This window comes from Phocoena phocoena, chromosome 19 (assembly GCF_963924675.1).
Source record: "Phocoena phocoena chromosome 19, mPhoPho1.1, whole genome shotgun sequence".
NCBI classification, from domain to species: Eukaryota; Metazoa; Chordata; class Mammalia; order Artiodactyla; family Phocoenidae; genus Phocoena; species Phocoena phocoena.
In genome coordinates, this window is record NC_089237.1 from 27,746,398 (window position 1) to 27,759,766 (window position 13,369).

The 13,369-nt window shown below is 35.7% G+C and overlaps 1 protein-coding gene across 1 annotated transcript in view; it reads left to right on the forward strand.

Annotated features, from left to right (window-relative positions):
• The window catches only part of BCAS3 (BCAS3 microtubule associated cell migration factor), a 578,557-nt gene that overhangs the window by 172,260 nt on the left and 392,928 nt on the right, over positions 1 to 13,369 (forward strand). The window contains exon 13 of the mRNA XM_065897745.1: positions 1,401 to 1,494. Within this exon, the coding sequence (XP_065753817.1) occupies positions 1,401 to 1,494 (94 nt within the window). The remainder of the gene's footprint in view (positions 1 to 1,400; positions 1,495 to 13,369) is intronic.

Here is a 13,369-nt window from a genome sequence, read left to right on the forward strand (position 1 = left end):
TTTACATGTTACAATGTGGATGAACCTTGAGGACATTGTGCTAAGGGAAATAGCCAGTCACAAAAGTACAAATACTAAATTCATCCTTTTATTTTGAATATCTAGAGTAGTCAAAATCATGGAAACAAAATTAAAAGGTGGTTACTAAGGGTGGGAGGAGGGAAGAGGAAGAATTAGTGTTTAGTGTGTATAGAATTTAAGTTTTGCAAGATGAAAAAGTTCTAGAAATCTGTTAGATAACAATATGAGTATACTTAACAGAACTGAAGTGAATACTTAAAAATGGTTTAAGTGGTAATGAAAAAAATCTACAGACAGAAAAATGATCAGTCTGCAGCTTAACTGAATTGCAGGTTCTAGCCAGAACAATAAGGCAAGAAGATTAAAGCATTAAGATAGGAAACGGTGACAAATCAGATGTTTCTATATAATGGATTGTTGTAATGGTTGTAGTACTGTATAAAATCATTGAATTGTAAACATAAAATAAGTGACTTTTATGGAATGTAAATTACACCTCTGTAAAGCCTTTTACTCTAAAAGAAAAATTAACTTTGCCAGTGTAGGACTACTTCCTGGATTACTTCAGATTAAATTCTTTATGTCGATCATGATCCAATATTGGTACAGTAGGTTTTTCCTTTGCAACATTAGATATGTGAAACTTTTTTGTTTCTTGAGTTAATTACTTGCTTTGTAAAACGAATACATGTTATTTTAAAACTTTTTTCCTTAGGGATCATTGAACAGTGTACTCACAATGGGCAAATTGTATGGAATGTAAATTGTATTTCAATATGCTTAGTAAGAAAATTAAGGGGAATAAATTTGAGATACAAAACTGCCTGTTCCAATATACTTTTGCTTGGTAATATTTTCAAAGAAGTGATGTGTACATCTAAAATCTAGGAGTTAGATTAAAGTACAAAAGACCATAACTTTTGTACTTTAAGTAAAAAATATTTTGATAATTCCTCTAATATGTGGCTGTTTGTTTGTATTTAACTTATGTTGTTTTTCACTGTTCTGTTCCAGTCATGGCCAAGAGTTTTTCAGCAGGCCATAACACAATAAGAACTCTTGCTTCTGTTCTTAGATGAAGCTCTGCATAGCTGATTTTATGCTTTTCATTTTTTTCTGAATCTACGTGTCAAGAAATTATTGTCTCTGTCATGTACAGTCAAGTCAACCAACTGTTTTTAGAGGTTATATGATTGATCTGCTGGGGACATGTTACATCTTTTCCTATTTCTGAAGTGACATTCTCACCTTATATTGCCAAGAATAATCTTCAAATGTAGTGGAAACATGTTATTTGGTCAGGGATGCAGTGGTGTATCTGTATATCTTCAGGCTCAGTAGTTGGTTAACTTCCATTTGCCTTCTTCCTTTTTGTAAAGGTGCTTGTGAGTGAGGATTCTGACAGTGATGGCATCGTGGCCCATTTCCCTGCTCATGAAAAACCAGTGTGCTGTATGGCTTTTAATACAAGCGGTATGTCCTTCCCTCCCCTTCACCCCCCCATTTATGTTATGGGTTTTCCAACCAATTTTTTGGAAATGGAAAATATGAAATATATGTGTTAGTGTATGTGAGATAGGTAAATAGTTTTCAGTAAGTGATTATTGAATGAATGAATTTATAATAAAAATTTAGAAACTCCCTAAAGATTAGTTTTACTCTGAGCAAAGTTGTGATTAAGTAGTAGCAGTAGATAAATAATAGTAGATAAACAGTGCTGTTGAACTGCATTAATTTCTGTATTATTAGTAAGGCAAGGACTTCAATATACGAAACTACATATGTATGTGAATGGCATTTTCTCTGTAACTTCAAGTTTCTTTTTAACAATACAGTGACAGATGTACTGATTAAACAGGTCTTCACATTTTAATATAGTGTGTGTGTGTGTGTGTGTGTGTTTGTGTTTTGCTGAACTGTTTGAATGTAAGTTACGTACGTGATGACATTTCACCCATTATGAATTAAGCATGCATTTTCTAAGAGTAAGGCCCTTCTTGTACTTTATAGGCAAATATTATATTATATTCAGAAAAGTAACACATTATGTTATCTAATATCCAAGTCATAATTTAAAATTTCCCAATTGTCTCAAAAATGGTTTCTCTAACTGCTTCAAATCAAGGTCTAATTAAAGTTTACTCCTTACATTTTATGTCTCTTTAGGTCCTTTTAATCCAATTTATTACTTTTACCTTTTTCCCCCTAAATTTCAGTGTCCAGAGCAGTTATCTTATCCAAACTCTGCATTTGTCACATATTTTTTTCATTATAATAATGTTTTCCTTATTCCCTAAAAGGCTTTTAAATACATTCAGGCCTCAAGATTTTTTTTTTAAACTTCCTAAGTATTGCTGTCTACATCATTTCATCCCAGCAGGAGACACATTATATCAGGCTCTCTTGCAATTTATGATACTATGTTTGATCACAAGAATAAGTTAGTGACCCATCAGACATCTACATTTTGCAAATAGGTTGTCTTGTGGAGATTAGCAAGTGCAGAGTGTTATTTTGGCCTCATTTCTGAAACAACTTTTTACTAAATAGTTTTGTTACATTGAAGGCTATAGAATGGTGGTTTTTCTAGTTCTATCATATTTTCTGTATTGATTAACTGCTGTATTTTAAAAAAGATTTTTCTCTCATCAACCATAAATGAACCATAGTTCTCCTGTATGCAAAAAACAGGGCAAAAATGTAATACTTTCTCTTTAACAATTTTCATAGTTAGGAATTGGTTTAATACGTCCAGTGGTGGAATTCCACTTCAGTGGACTTATTTTTAAAATACTTTGATTATGAATAGAAGATAAAATTGCTCTTATGCTTTCAGAGCTGAAACAATCTACGTAAGTTTGCAATCTTTTCCTTGCTTGGTGGGTCTGAAGAGACTGCCATTTTTATCTTATTCTGCAGAATATTAGGTAAAATTGATGGAAAGGCCCATCTTTTCCCCCTTCTTTTCATCTTTTCAGATAAAGAATGATGGTAAGAGGATAATATAAAGTATTTTGAATAATTTTCCTCTGATTATCTTAGGTATTTTCAATAGAGAGGAAGATTTTGTAGTAATTGTTGATCATTAGGATTGATTTAATTAATGAAGACAAAGATTTATTGAAATGATCTGAATGTTGTGGGAATTTAGTTAAGTTTGAAGAAACAGTCCGGAAGTTATGTCACTTATAGCACTCTACTTGGAGTAACCAGCATGACTCATTTTGATAGTCCATCTGTTATGTCAGATCTCCTTTGTATTAATGTATATTTCATATTGCCATAGTTAGGGTGCTGCAGAAGTCTGAAGCTGTATTTTCTCCTGTCTATGAATTTCCATTGTTACCAGAACATCTTATATAACTTAAAGAATGTTTTAGTTACTTCTATCATTGTGTCCCAGTTTTCATAGTTTCAGAATGTCATATAGTTGGAATATTACAGTATGTAGCCATTTCAGATTGGCTTCTTTCACTTACTAATATGCAGATATTTAAATCTCCTCTGTGTCTTTTCATGCCTCGATTGCTCATTTCTTTTTAGCACTGAATAATATTCTATTGTATGGATGTATCATACATTATTTACCATCTGTATATATTATTTATTGAGCTGTCTGTATCTTTCATCCACTTTTTAATTGGTTTGTTCATTTTTTGATTGTTGAGTTTTAAGAGTTCTTTGTATATTTTGGATAACACTCCTGTATCAAATATGTGTTTTGTACATATTTTCTCCCAGTCTGTGATTTGTCTTCTCATTCTCTTGAAAATTTCTGAAAATCAAAGTATTTAATTTTAATGAAATCCAACTTATCAATTATTTCTTTGATGGATCTTCCTTTTGGTGTGTTATGTAACAGTTCAATACATATAAATTGGCATTCTTGTACTGTTGTATTCTTAATTTGGTCTCACACCAAATCTTATAATTTCTTGGAGGGAAGAGAATTTTATGAGAACTATTTTATGAGTTTTAGGATCTCTTACAGTTCTTCTTGAATCTAAAATAGAGCTTCTTAACCTGGGTCTGAGAGGTCCATGGGTAATATTTAGACAGTATGTGAACCTAGAAAGAAAAAAATTCATCTTTATTTTCTTTAACCTGTAGTGAAAATTTCTTTCACTTATGAATATGTACAATAACCCACTGAAATACTAGCTTGCTGGTGAGTTTGTGAGTAATAGAAATAATGGATATTTTCATATCATTTTGATGTTATTTATATAATTCTCTAAATAATGCTTATGGTTCAAAATCATGGTAGAGCCTATATTTTAATATATTAATAAAAACATATTCTACCACATGTCAATTTTTATAACCCTAAGTATTTTACTTTGTCTTTAAAAAAATATTATTCTGAGAAAGAGGTTCCTAGGCTTCACCATGTTGCCGAAAAGGTTCATGGCACTAAAATGTTTATGAGCCCATTCATGCTTGGTGTGATTTCACCTGTTTAAACTAAACACATTGGAAGCTAGACTTCATTCACAGTGCCTGGTTCAGTCCATACCCATGGAGTCTGCTGGTGGCATAGGGACTTTTTTAAAAAAAGGAAGATAAATCCTTTGGGGAGTAAGGACAGAGTGCTAGGAGGTGAATGTTAACTTGGTCTTCTGCTTTTGGAGAAAGTTCTTAAAAAGGAAGCCAGTTCTAAATTGGAACCAAAAGATGATTAGGAAATAATGATTCAGTGCCTGGTATATAAATTAATATTAGTTGAATGAATGAGGCAAAAAAAATATGGCACATTTGACATAGATTTTGAAGCAGAGGCTATACAGTGGACTCATCAGTTTATTATGTGGCAGATTTATTTTTCAATGTGTCAACATTTCTGCAAAATTTTATAAAATGCTTTGTATCTCTGTAAAAATTTGAATTAAATGGAGGGTTCATAATTCAGCAAGCACTCACAAAATTGGTTTGCAAAATCTTTTATAGAAGCTGGTAGACACAGATTTAGTGCAGTTGCTTACAATTCATCTTAGTTATTTACTGTTCATCTCCGAGTATTTTTGCCATTCAGAATATGACTTTTATTGTTTGAGTATGAACAAGTATGTACATAAAATATTCAATTCTCAATGATTTGAAAACCTTGATTTTATTTTAGCTATTCAGTAGCTGCACAACGTCTTAGAGAAAGGTATTGCGCTCAGCTATGGCTGCTAACTATTATCCAGCTCCTGTCACTAGGTGACATTTTATTTTGTTTTTCTAGTTTCTGTATCATGTTTCTCGTTTTATCCTAACATTCTCGGATTCAGACATACACACAGACATATGAAATATTTGAGGCAAGAGGCTTCTTTGCCATTTGTAAATGCATGAATACCGTAGTAGTTATTTTTTTTCCTTGTAATTTTTTATGTAATACTTAAAAATATTTTGGGGAGATCAAATGTATTTTCTATCAAAATTTAAGTTCTCTATGAATTTACTTATAAGATGAGGCACTTTTCTGTTCTCTGGCTAAGTTATTTCTGTTAGCTTCTGAACTTTCATTAATTGCTATTTTGTACAAAGGCACCATTTAAAAGGCCCTTGCCATAACACTTGTTTTGTTGTTGTTTAAATAGTACCTTTTCAAAATTAACTTTGTAAATCCTCTAGTAATACCCCAGTTTTTCCTTACATGTATCCAATATATATTTCAAAATTTATTTATATTCAAGTTTTAACTAACCCTCTAATAATTCTCTATTTGGTTAAAGGCATTTTCATCTGGTATGTAATGTGGCCAATAATAGCAATAGTGCTTGTTGAAGTACTCTTAATGGGCATAGGGAAGTTCACTTAAAAAAATAAGTTTAACAAAACATATAAGAAAAGTTGATTGCCTGTTTTTTGTTTTTAAACCTGATTTTCTCTAACTGGTTTCCCTGTATATATGTGTCACTGTTATACTTTTATTTAGAGAGGCCTATTTTTAACTGCCAGAATTATTACCATGTCCTGTATATCAAAATTCAAGAACAAACCAGGAATGCTGTCCATCTCCTGAGAAATTTTAAAAACAATGTACATGATGGAATAACACTGCAAAGTGAATTAAGGAGAAAATGTAGGTTGTTTGACTGGGTGGCATGCAGTTCAGCCTTGTATGGGACCTATTCAGAAAAGAAATTAAGGGGTACCATTAAATAGAGCTGTGAAACTTTCAGTTCAGCAGCTGCATTCAGTTTGTTTTTCAATTTCTCCTTCCCATTCTTGTTTATTAGCTATGAGTGAGTCCTGAATTAAAATAAATATTTTAATGGCAACATATATGATTTGGTTAGAAGAACCGGGGAGACATCATGCTTAGATCTAGGCAGATTCAATATGGGTGGTGTAAGTTTGTTGCTTTCAATGATTTAGATACACGATGAGTATATTTTCTATTGTATTTTCAACCTTTTCTAGGGAACTTCTTTTAAAATTAATAAACTATTTTTTAGAGCAGTTTTAGGTCCACAGCAAAAGTGAATGGAAAGTGCAGAGAGCTCTCGTATTCCACCTTTCTCCCATCCCCCCCACCCCTCAGGCCCACACCAAGAGCCTCCCACGCTAACAGCATTCCACACCACATTGATCATTTTCTTACAGTTGACGAACCCATGTTGACACATTATTATCATCCAAAGTCCACAGTTTACATTAGGGTTCACTCTTGGTGGTGTAATTTCTATGGGTTTTAACAAATTAATATGAACATGTACTCACCATTATAGTATCATACAAAGTAGTTTCACTGTCCTTAATGTTTTTCATGAAATTTGAGACTTCTCAGTCATTATTTCTGCCTCTTTTCCCCTCTTCTTTCCTTCTTGGACTCCTGTAGATTCACCTCCTCGATAGTATCCCACAGATCTCAGAGGCTCTTCATTTTTCCTCGTTCTTTTTTTATCAAGCTGGATACTCTCAATTGATTTCTTCTGCTGTTTAAATCTGCTTTTTGAGCCAGCCCCTCTATTGAATTTTTCATTTCAGTTATTGTAAATACTTTTCTACTCCAGATTTCTTTTTGTTTCTTTTTATAATGTTATCTCTTTATTGATTTTCCCTACTTGGTGAGACATTCTCATACTTCCCTTTAATCCTCTAGACATGGTTTCTCTGTATCCTTGCTAGCATTTGGTAGTCTCATCATTTTCTATTTTGTATATATATATATACACTAGATATAGGCCCTCTGTAAGATATGTGATGTGGAAATCTTTTTTCCCAGTAACAAGTTTTTCCTTTTGTATTTTTAGTAGGGTCCTTTGCAGAGCAAAATTCTTTACTTTTTGTGAAATTCATTTTTTCCTATTTGTTTATCTACTTATTTATTTATTTATGACTGTGTTGGGTCTTCATTGCTGAGCACGGGCTTTCTCTAGTTGTGGTGAGTGGGGGCTACTCTTCAATGTGGTGTGTGGGCCTCTCATTGCGGTGGCTTCTCTTGTTGTGGAGCATGGGCTCTAGGGCACGTGGGCTTCAGTAGTTGTGGCACACGGGCTCAGTAGTTGTGTCTCGCGGGCTCTAGAGCGTAGGCTCAGTAGTTGTGGTGCATGGGCTTAGTTGCTCTGCGGCATGTGGGATCTTCGCGGACCAGGGCTTGAACCCGTGTCCTTTGCATTGGCAGGCGGATTCTTAACCATTGCACCATCAGGGAAGCCCAATTTTTAAAATAATTTTTTATTCGTAAATTTGGGATTGTGCTATACATTTGTGAACTTTTATTTATTTATTTATTTTTTCGGTACGCGGGCCTCTCACTGCTGTGGCCTCTCCCGTTGCGGAGCACAGGCTCTGGACGCGCAGGCTCAGCGGCCATGGCTCACGGGCCCAGCCGCTCCGCGGCATGTGGGATCTTCCCGGACCGGCGCACAAACCCATGTCCCCTGCATCGGCAGGCGGACTCAACCACTGCGCCACCAGGGAAGACCATTCTTTTTTTTTTATTTTTAATTTTATTTACCTGGCTGTGTCGGGTCTTAGTTGCAGCACTCAAGATCTTTGTTGCAGCATGTGGGATGAGGGCTTTGTTGTGGTGACGGCTCTCTCTAATTGTGGTGTGTGGGCTCCAGAGTGTGCGTGCTCAGTAGTTGGGGCATGCAGCCTCTCTAGTTGTGGCGCATGGGCTCAGTAGTTGTGGCACATGGGCTTAGTTGCCCTGTGGCATGTGGGATCTTAGTTCCCTGACCAGGGATCGAACCCGTGTCTCCTGCATTGGAAGGCGGATTCTTAACCAGTGGACCACCAGGGAAGTCTCTGTATTTATATTTAAATTTATGATCCCCTTTGTGTTATTTTAGGTTTATGACCAGGTTTAGGTCATGATTTTCCCCTATTCTTTGCTACTTCATAATTTTTTCAAGATACTATCCTTCCTCCATTGAATTGCTTTTTTCTTTTTTCCCTTTTTTTTTTTTTTGCGGTACGCGGGCCTCTCACTGTTGTGGCCTCTCCTGTTGCGGAGCACAGGCTCTGAACGCGCAGGCTCAGCGGCCATGGCTCACGGGCCCAGCCGCTCCACGGCATGTGGGATCTTCCCAGACCAGGGCACGAACTCGTGTCCCCCACATTGGCAGGCGGGCTCTCAACCACTGCGCCACCAGGGAAGCCCATTGAATTGCTTTTGTACTTTCCTTAATAACATACTTCTGTTGGCTATTTCTGCTTTCTCTGATAAAGATTACTTTTTTAAAGCATTTTTTTGATTGAAAGTATCTGTATTTTGCTCATAATTTTGAGAATATGTCAACTAGATATGATAGTTTAGTTCAGTGGTTATTTTTTCTTTCAGCAACTGTCGGCTCTCTTTCTTTATTCACAGCTTTTGACATTATTAATCTTAATCCTCTTGATTAGTTGGGTACAGAGTTGTACTTTTGTGGGGGTGGTATTCTAACCTGTCGCGCCAGCTCAAATTGAGCCCTTGAAAATTTTTCAAAAGGTTGCTGAGTTCTCCTTATCCTCACCTATCTTGGACCCCTCTTCCTCCTGCTGTTCTGCTCAAGGTGAGGGCAGCTAGTTTTACTTATTGAACTTTCAAATAGTATTTTTTACAACTTTATTATGTTCTTCATCGGTTTGTTATAGAGCAAGAACAATAGCCTCTTTTGATTTTATAAATCCATCCCAAAATCCTGCTCATTGGTCATTTGACATGTAAAATATTCTCCATGATACTAGGTTTAGACAATAACCTGTGTACATGTGTTAGTCATCTCAGGCTGCCAGAATGCAATACCATAGGCTTGGTGGCTTAAACAACAGAAATTTCTTTTCCCACAGTGATTGAGGCAGGAAGTCCAAGATCAAGTTTCCAGCTGATGGTTTCTACTGAGGTGTTTCTTCCTGGCTAAGAAATAGCCACCTTCTCGATGTGTCGTCACGTGGCCTTTCCTTGGTACAAGGGAGCAGGGAGAGAGACAGACAGACAGAAAAAGAGAGAGAGAGAGAGAGAGAGAGAGAGAGAGATATCTCTGTGGTGTCTCTTCTTACCAGGATACTAATACTATCAGATCAGGGCCTCACCCTTATGACCTCATTTAAACTTAGTTACTTCCACAGAGACCACCCCCCCACACCCCCGATTCCACATATAGCCACACTGGGCTTTTAGCATTTCAATATAGGAATTTGGGGGCTGTACAGACATTTAGTCTGTAACAGTATGTATGAGAATCGTTCAGTTATTCTTGTTTTTAGAAAGTCTTGTTTGATCACAGCCCAATTCTAGGTTATTCTGTTCAACTGTGATTGTTGTATCATACTCCATGTTTACTTCCATTTTAAGATATTCACATATTTTATAAGAAATGTTAAATGTTAATGATACTTCCGTCTTTCAGCAACTTCCTTATTATTGAGTATATTGTCGAAAAGTATTACAGCCTGGTACAAGTTTACTGCTTCAACCTGATCAACATTTTTCTTCCCATATTTGGCCATTCTAGTTATTTTTCAGCTCCTTAAACATGTTACATCATTTTACCTCTGCCTGGAAGCTTCTTTTCCCTGGCTCTTATTTATCTGTTGAACCCCATCTTAAGTATCACTTTGGGAAGACTTACCTGACCCTATGTAAAATATCATGTCACCCCTTCATCCTGCTACTTAATAAGGCAAGCTACTTAATCTGCTTGGATCACTCACAGTACTTCCGTTTCCTCATCAGTAGAATGAAGGCTATACTGGCATCTTAAACAATACTTAAAATATACTGAGACATTTATTGAAGTCTCAGTTGTTGTTGTTTTCATTATTGTTAACCTCCCTCATCCTAGTTTTTATTTATATCCATCAAGAGTATCCTTTCAACATGTTTTCTGTTAGAGGTAAACTTTTATTTCGTCCCCAGGTATTATTAGCCTGGTAATTTTCACATAGTTGATAGTGAGTAAGTACACATTGAATAATTACATTAGTTAATTGTCTTTTTCTGTCATAGTAATTATGGGAAAACTCTGGCAGGGCAGAGATAAGGCATTAATTTAATGTAATTAGTCATTTGTTGAATAAAACCGACTGACTTCCAATTTGTGATTTGATCAAGAATTGTCTCCCTCCCTCAATTGTGGGATTATTCCATGATGCCAGTTATATTAAATGCAGATGCATATCACATGTAATTAATATTGAAATTAAATTTAAAATATCTTGCGGAAACTACATCATATTTGTGTGACTTGGTACGCTAGATTGGCATATTATTAATTGTATGGCATTTGACACCAAAGAAGATATGTATTTCTTTATTAATTAAATTGGAAATTAGAGATGTAAGGAAGAAATTGTCAACTCCTTGCAATCAGCCTGACGTTTCTCAAACAGACCTGTTGTCTTTAATTCGGCAAATAATTGATCTGCCTTCCAGAGGCGTTACTTCTGCCAACTGAGTAGCCTAGAGCTGTGAAGGGCAACACATCTACATTTTATTTTATTTTTATTTTATTTTATTTTATTTTATTTATTTATTTTTTGTGGTACGTGGGCCTCTCACTGTTGTGGCCTCTCCCGTTGCGGAGCACAGGCTCCAGACGCGCAGGCTCAGCGGCCATGGCTCACGGGCCCAGCCGCTCCGCGGCATGTGGGATCTTCCCAGACTGGGGCACAAACCCGTGTCCCCTGCATCGGCAGGCGGACTCTCAATCACTGCGCCACCAGGGAAGCCCCCACATCTACATTTAAAATAATTACCCTTCCTTGGCAGGGAAATTGCTTTTCCATCCATTAATAAGAGGAAAATGAACATTGGGTCTCTAGTAAAGTAGATTAAACATGTACCCCTTTGGATGCTTGACTGCATCTTTAACAGACTTGAAATTTTTCTGGTTACTTAAATGCTATATATCGAAAGGTGATGGTGGTCTTGGGTTAATCATTTAAAAAGTTGGATTTTTCTTTTTTGCACAGTTTTCCCCATTGATCATAGCAAGTTGTCAGAAAAATACCTTGTCTTGATTTTTTGTTAACGTCTATGCCTTGTAGATTTATAGAATTATGTGGCTTTAGATTTTTCCTCTCATGTGACAGCTTTGGTTTATTACTGTTAGTCAGTCATTCTATATCATTAACAATGCAAAAGCAGCTTGAAGAGTTTATTGCCAACCCCTCCCCCCCACCAACAAGGGGATGTTTCCATTAGAGGTCTGTAGTTACTCTCCTGTTTTTTCATCTTGTGAAGTGATGTCTTTTACTCATGTAATGGGTTGCTCCTTGGAGAATTTGTTGTCTTCGCTCTGTTCATTGTGGTGCTAGGCTTGTATGAGAGTCAAACTTTTCACGTTTGATGTGCCATAAAGTACAGTAGGCACCATGCCTAGGGCCCACAATAATTTTAGGGTCCCACCAAAATGTTTCATTCCTTTTAAATGCAAAAAAAAATGTATATATATATATATATATATATAAACTTTTAGGTTGATAGAATGCCTTAATACATGTTTAAAACCAACAACAGTAGTCATAAAATATTTTTTTCCTGGAGGGGTTGGGGGGGTCCACGAAGGCAAAATTGTCCAGAGCCCACGAAAGTGCTAATCCAGCTTTGGAATCCTACATGTCCACTAGTAAGGAGGGGCCCTGCTCCTTCACTGCCACCACTGCCACAGCAAAGATGCTCAATTAATACTGAATGAACTAATGAAAGATGTGAATGCATACAGTGGCATACTGTGTAAAAACATGAAGTAAATATATATGCCTGTAACACTATAGCTACAACAACAATATAGACCCAGTATTAAATTTTGAAGAAGGTAAAGAAGGATATCTATAACCAAGTACATACAGGCAAAGTAGCCAAGGTTGAATTAAACTTTTTAAAGGACAACTTTAAAACAGTAAAGTACTTGAATATTGTTGTCCCTTCTCCTTTCCACTCTTCTAGAATGCTCTGACCCTCCCCTAGCTTCAGGCTTGTTTCAGTTTCCTCTTTCAGATTGGTCTATATTCTTGCCATATATTAAATATTTTTTTATTCAACATTTTGAACAGTACTCTGAAAACAGTTTAAGTATTTTTCAAGGATAAGCATATTTCAAAGGACATATATTAAATTCAGTATGGTGAGTGCCTATTGTGGGAAAGGATGGGAGTGGGTGCAGGGATGGCGGAAGAGAAGGAAAATGTGAAAGCAGCAGTCTATTCAAAATTAATAAATATAATCTTAACAAAGTCTTACCAATAGCATAGAAAAAATAAAATTATTATTTAATTAAAAATGAACTAAGTTCACTACCCCCAATCCCATACCTCCATTATTTCATGGGAGGTTTTTTATTGTTCTTGTTATTGGTCTCTCTTTTTTTCAAGTCATATCTTTTTTTTTTTTAAGTCATATCTTTTTGATGGGCTAAGAAGCCATTGTATTTGTCTATATAGATATAGACCTATTTTCTAATATTTGCTACGTTTGCAAATATACCCAAAATAAAAGTGTTAAGTGATGACCAAATTTTATCTTCCATCTAATCATTATGTGTTACATCGTTTCTGATCTCCCCTGTTAGAACCCTGAATGAAATCTGTTATATTTTCACATATACACAGTGGAATTCATGAATAATGGTGTTTTGACCACTCATTTGGCCACGCTGAACATCTGAGACTTGTAGACCTCTTTCTTGACTCCTCACTATGTATCTGTATTTCTTATACATCTCTCTATGACTGCTATGTTCTTTCTTTATTTTTTGGTGTTTTTTTTTTTCCCCCCATAGGGCTAGTGTTTTAACTCTCTAACTTCTCCCTTTAGCATCTTTATCTTTTCCCTCTCTTCTTTCACTGTAGATAAAACCACCAATGTTATCTTGTTTCCTCACTCTTATTATTGTTTTGGTTCGTCTTCATTTTTATTGAACTGTAG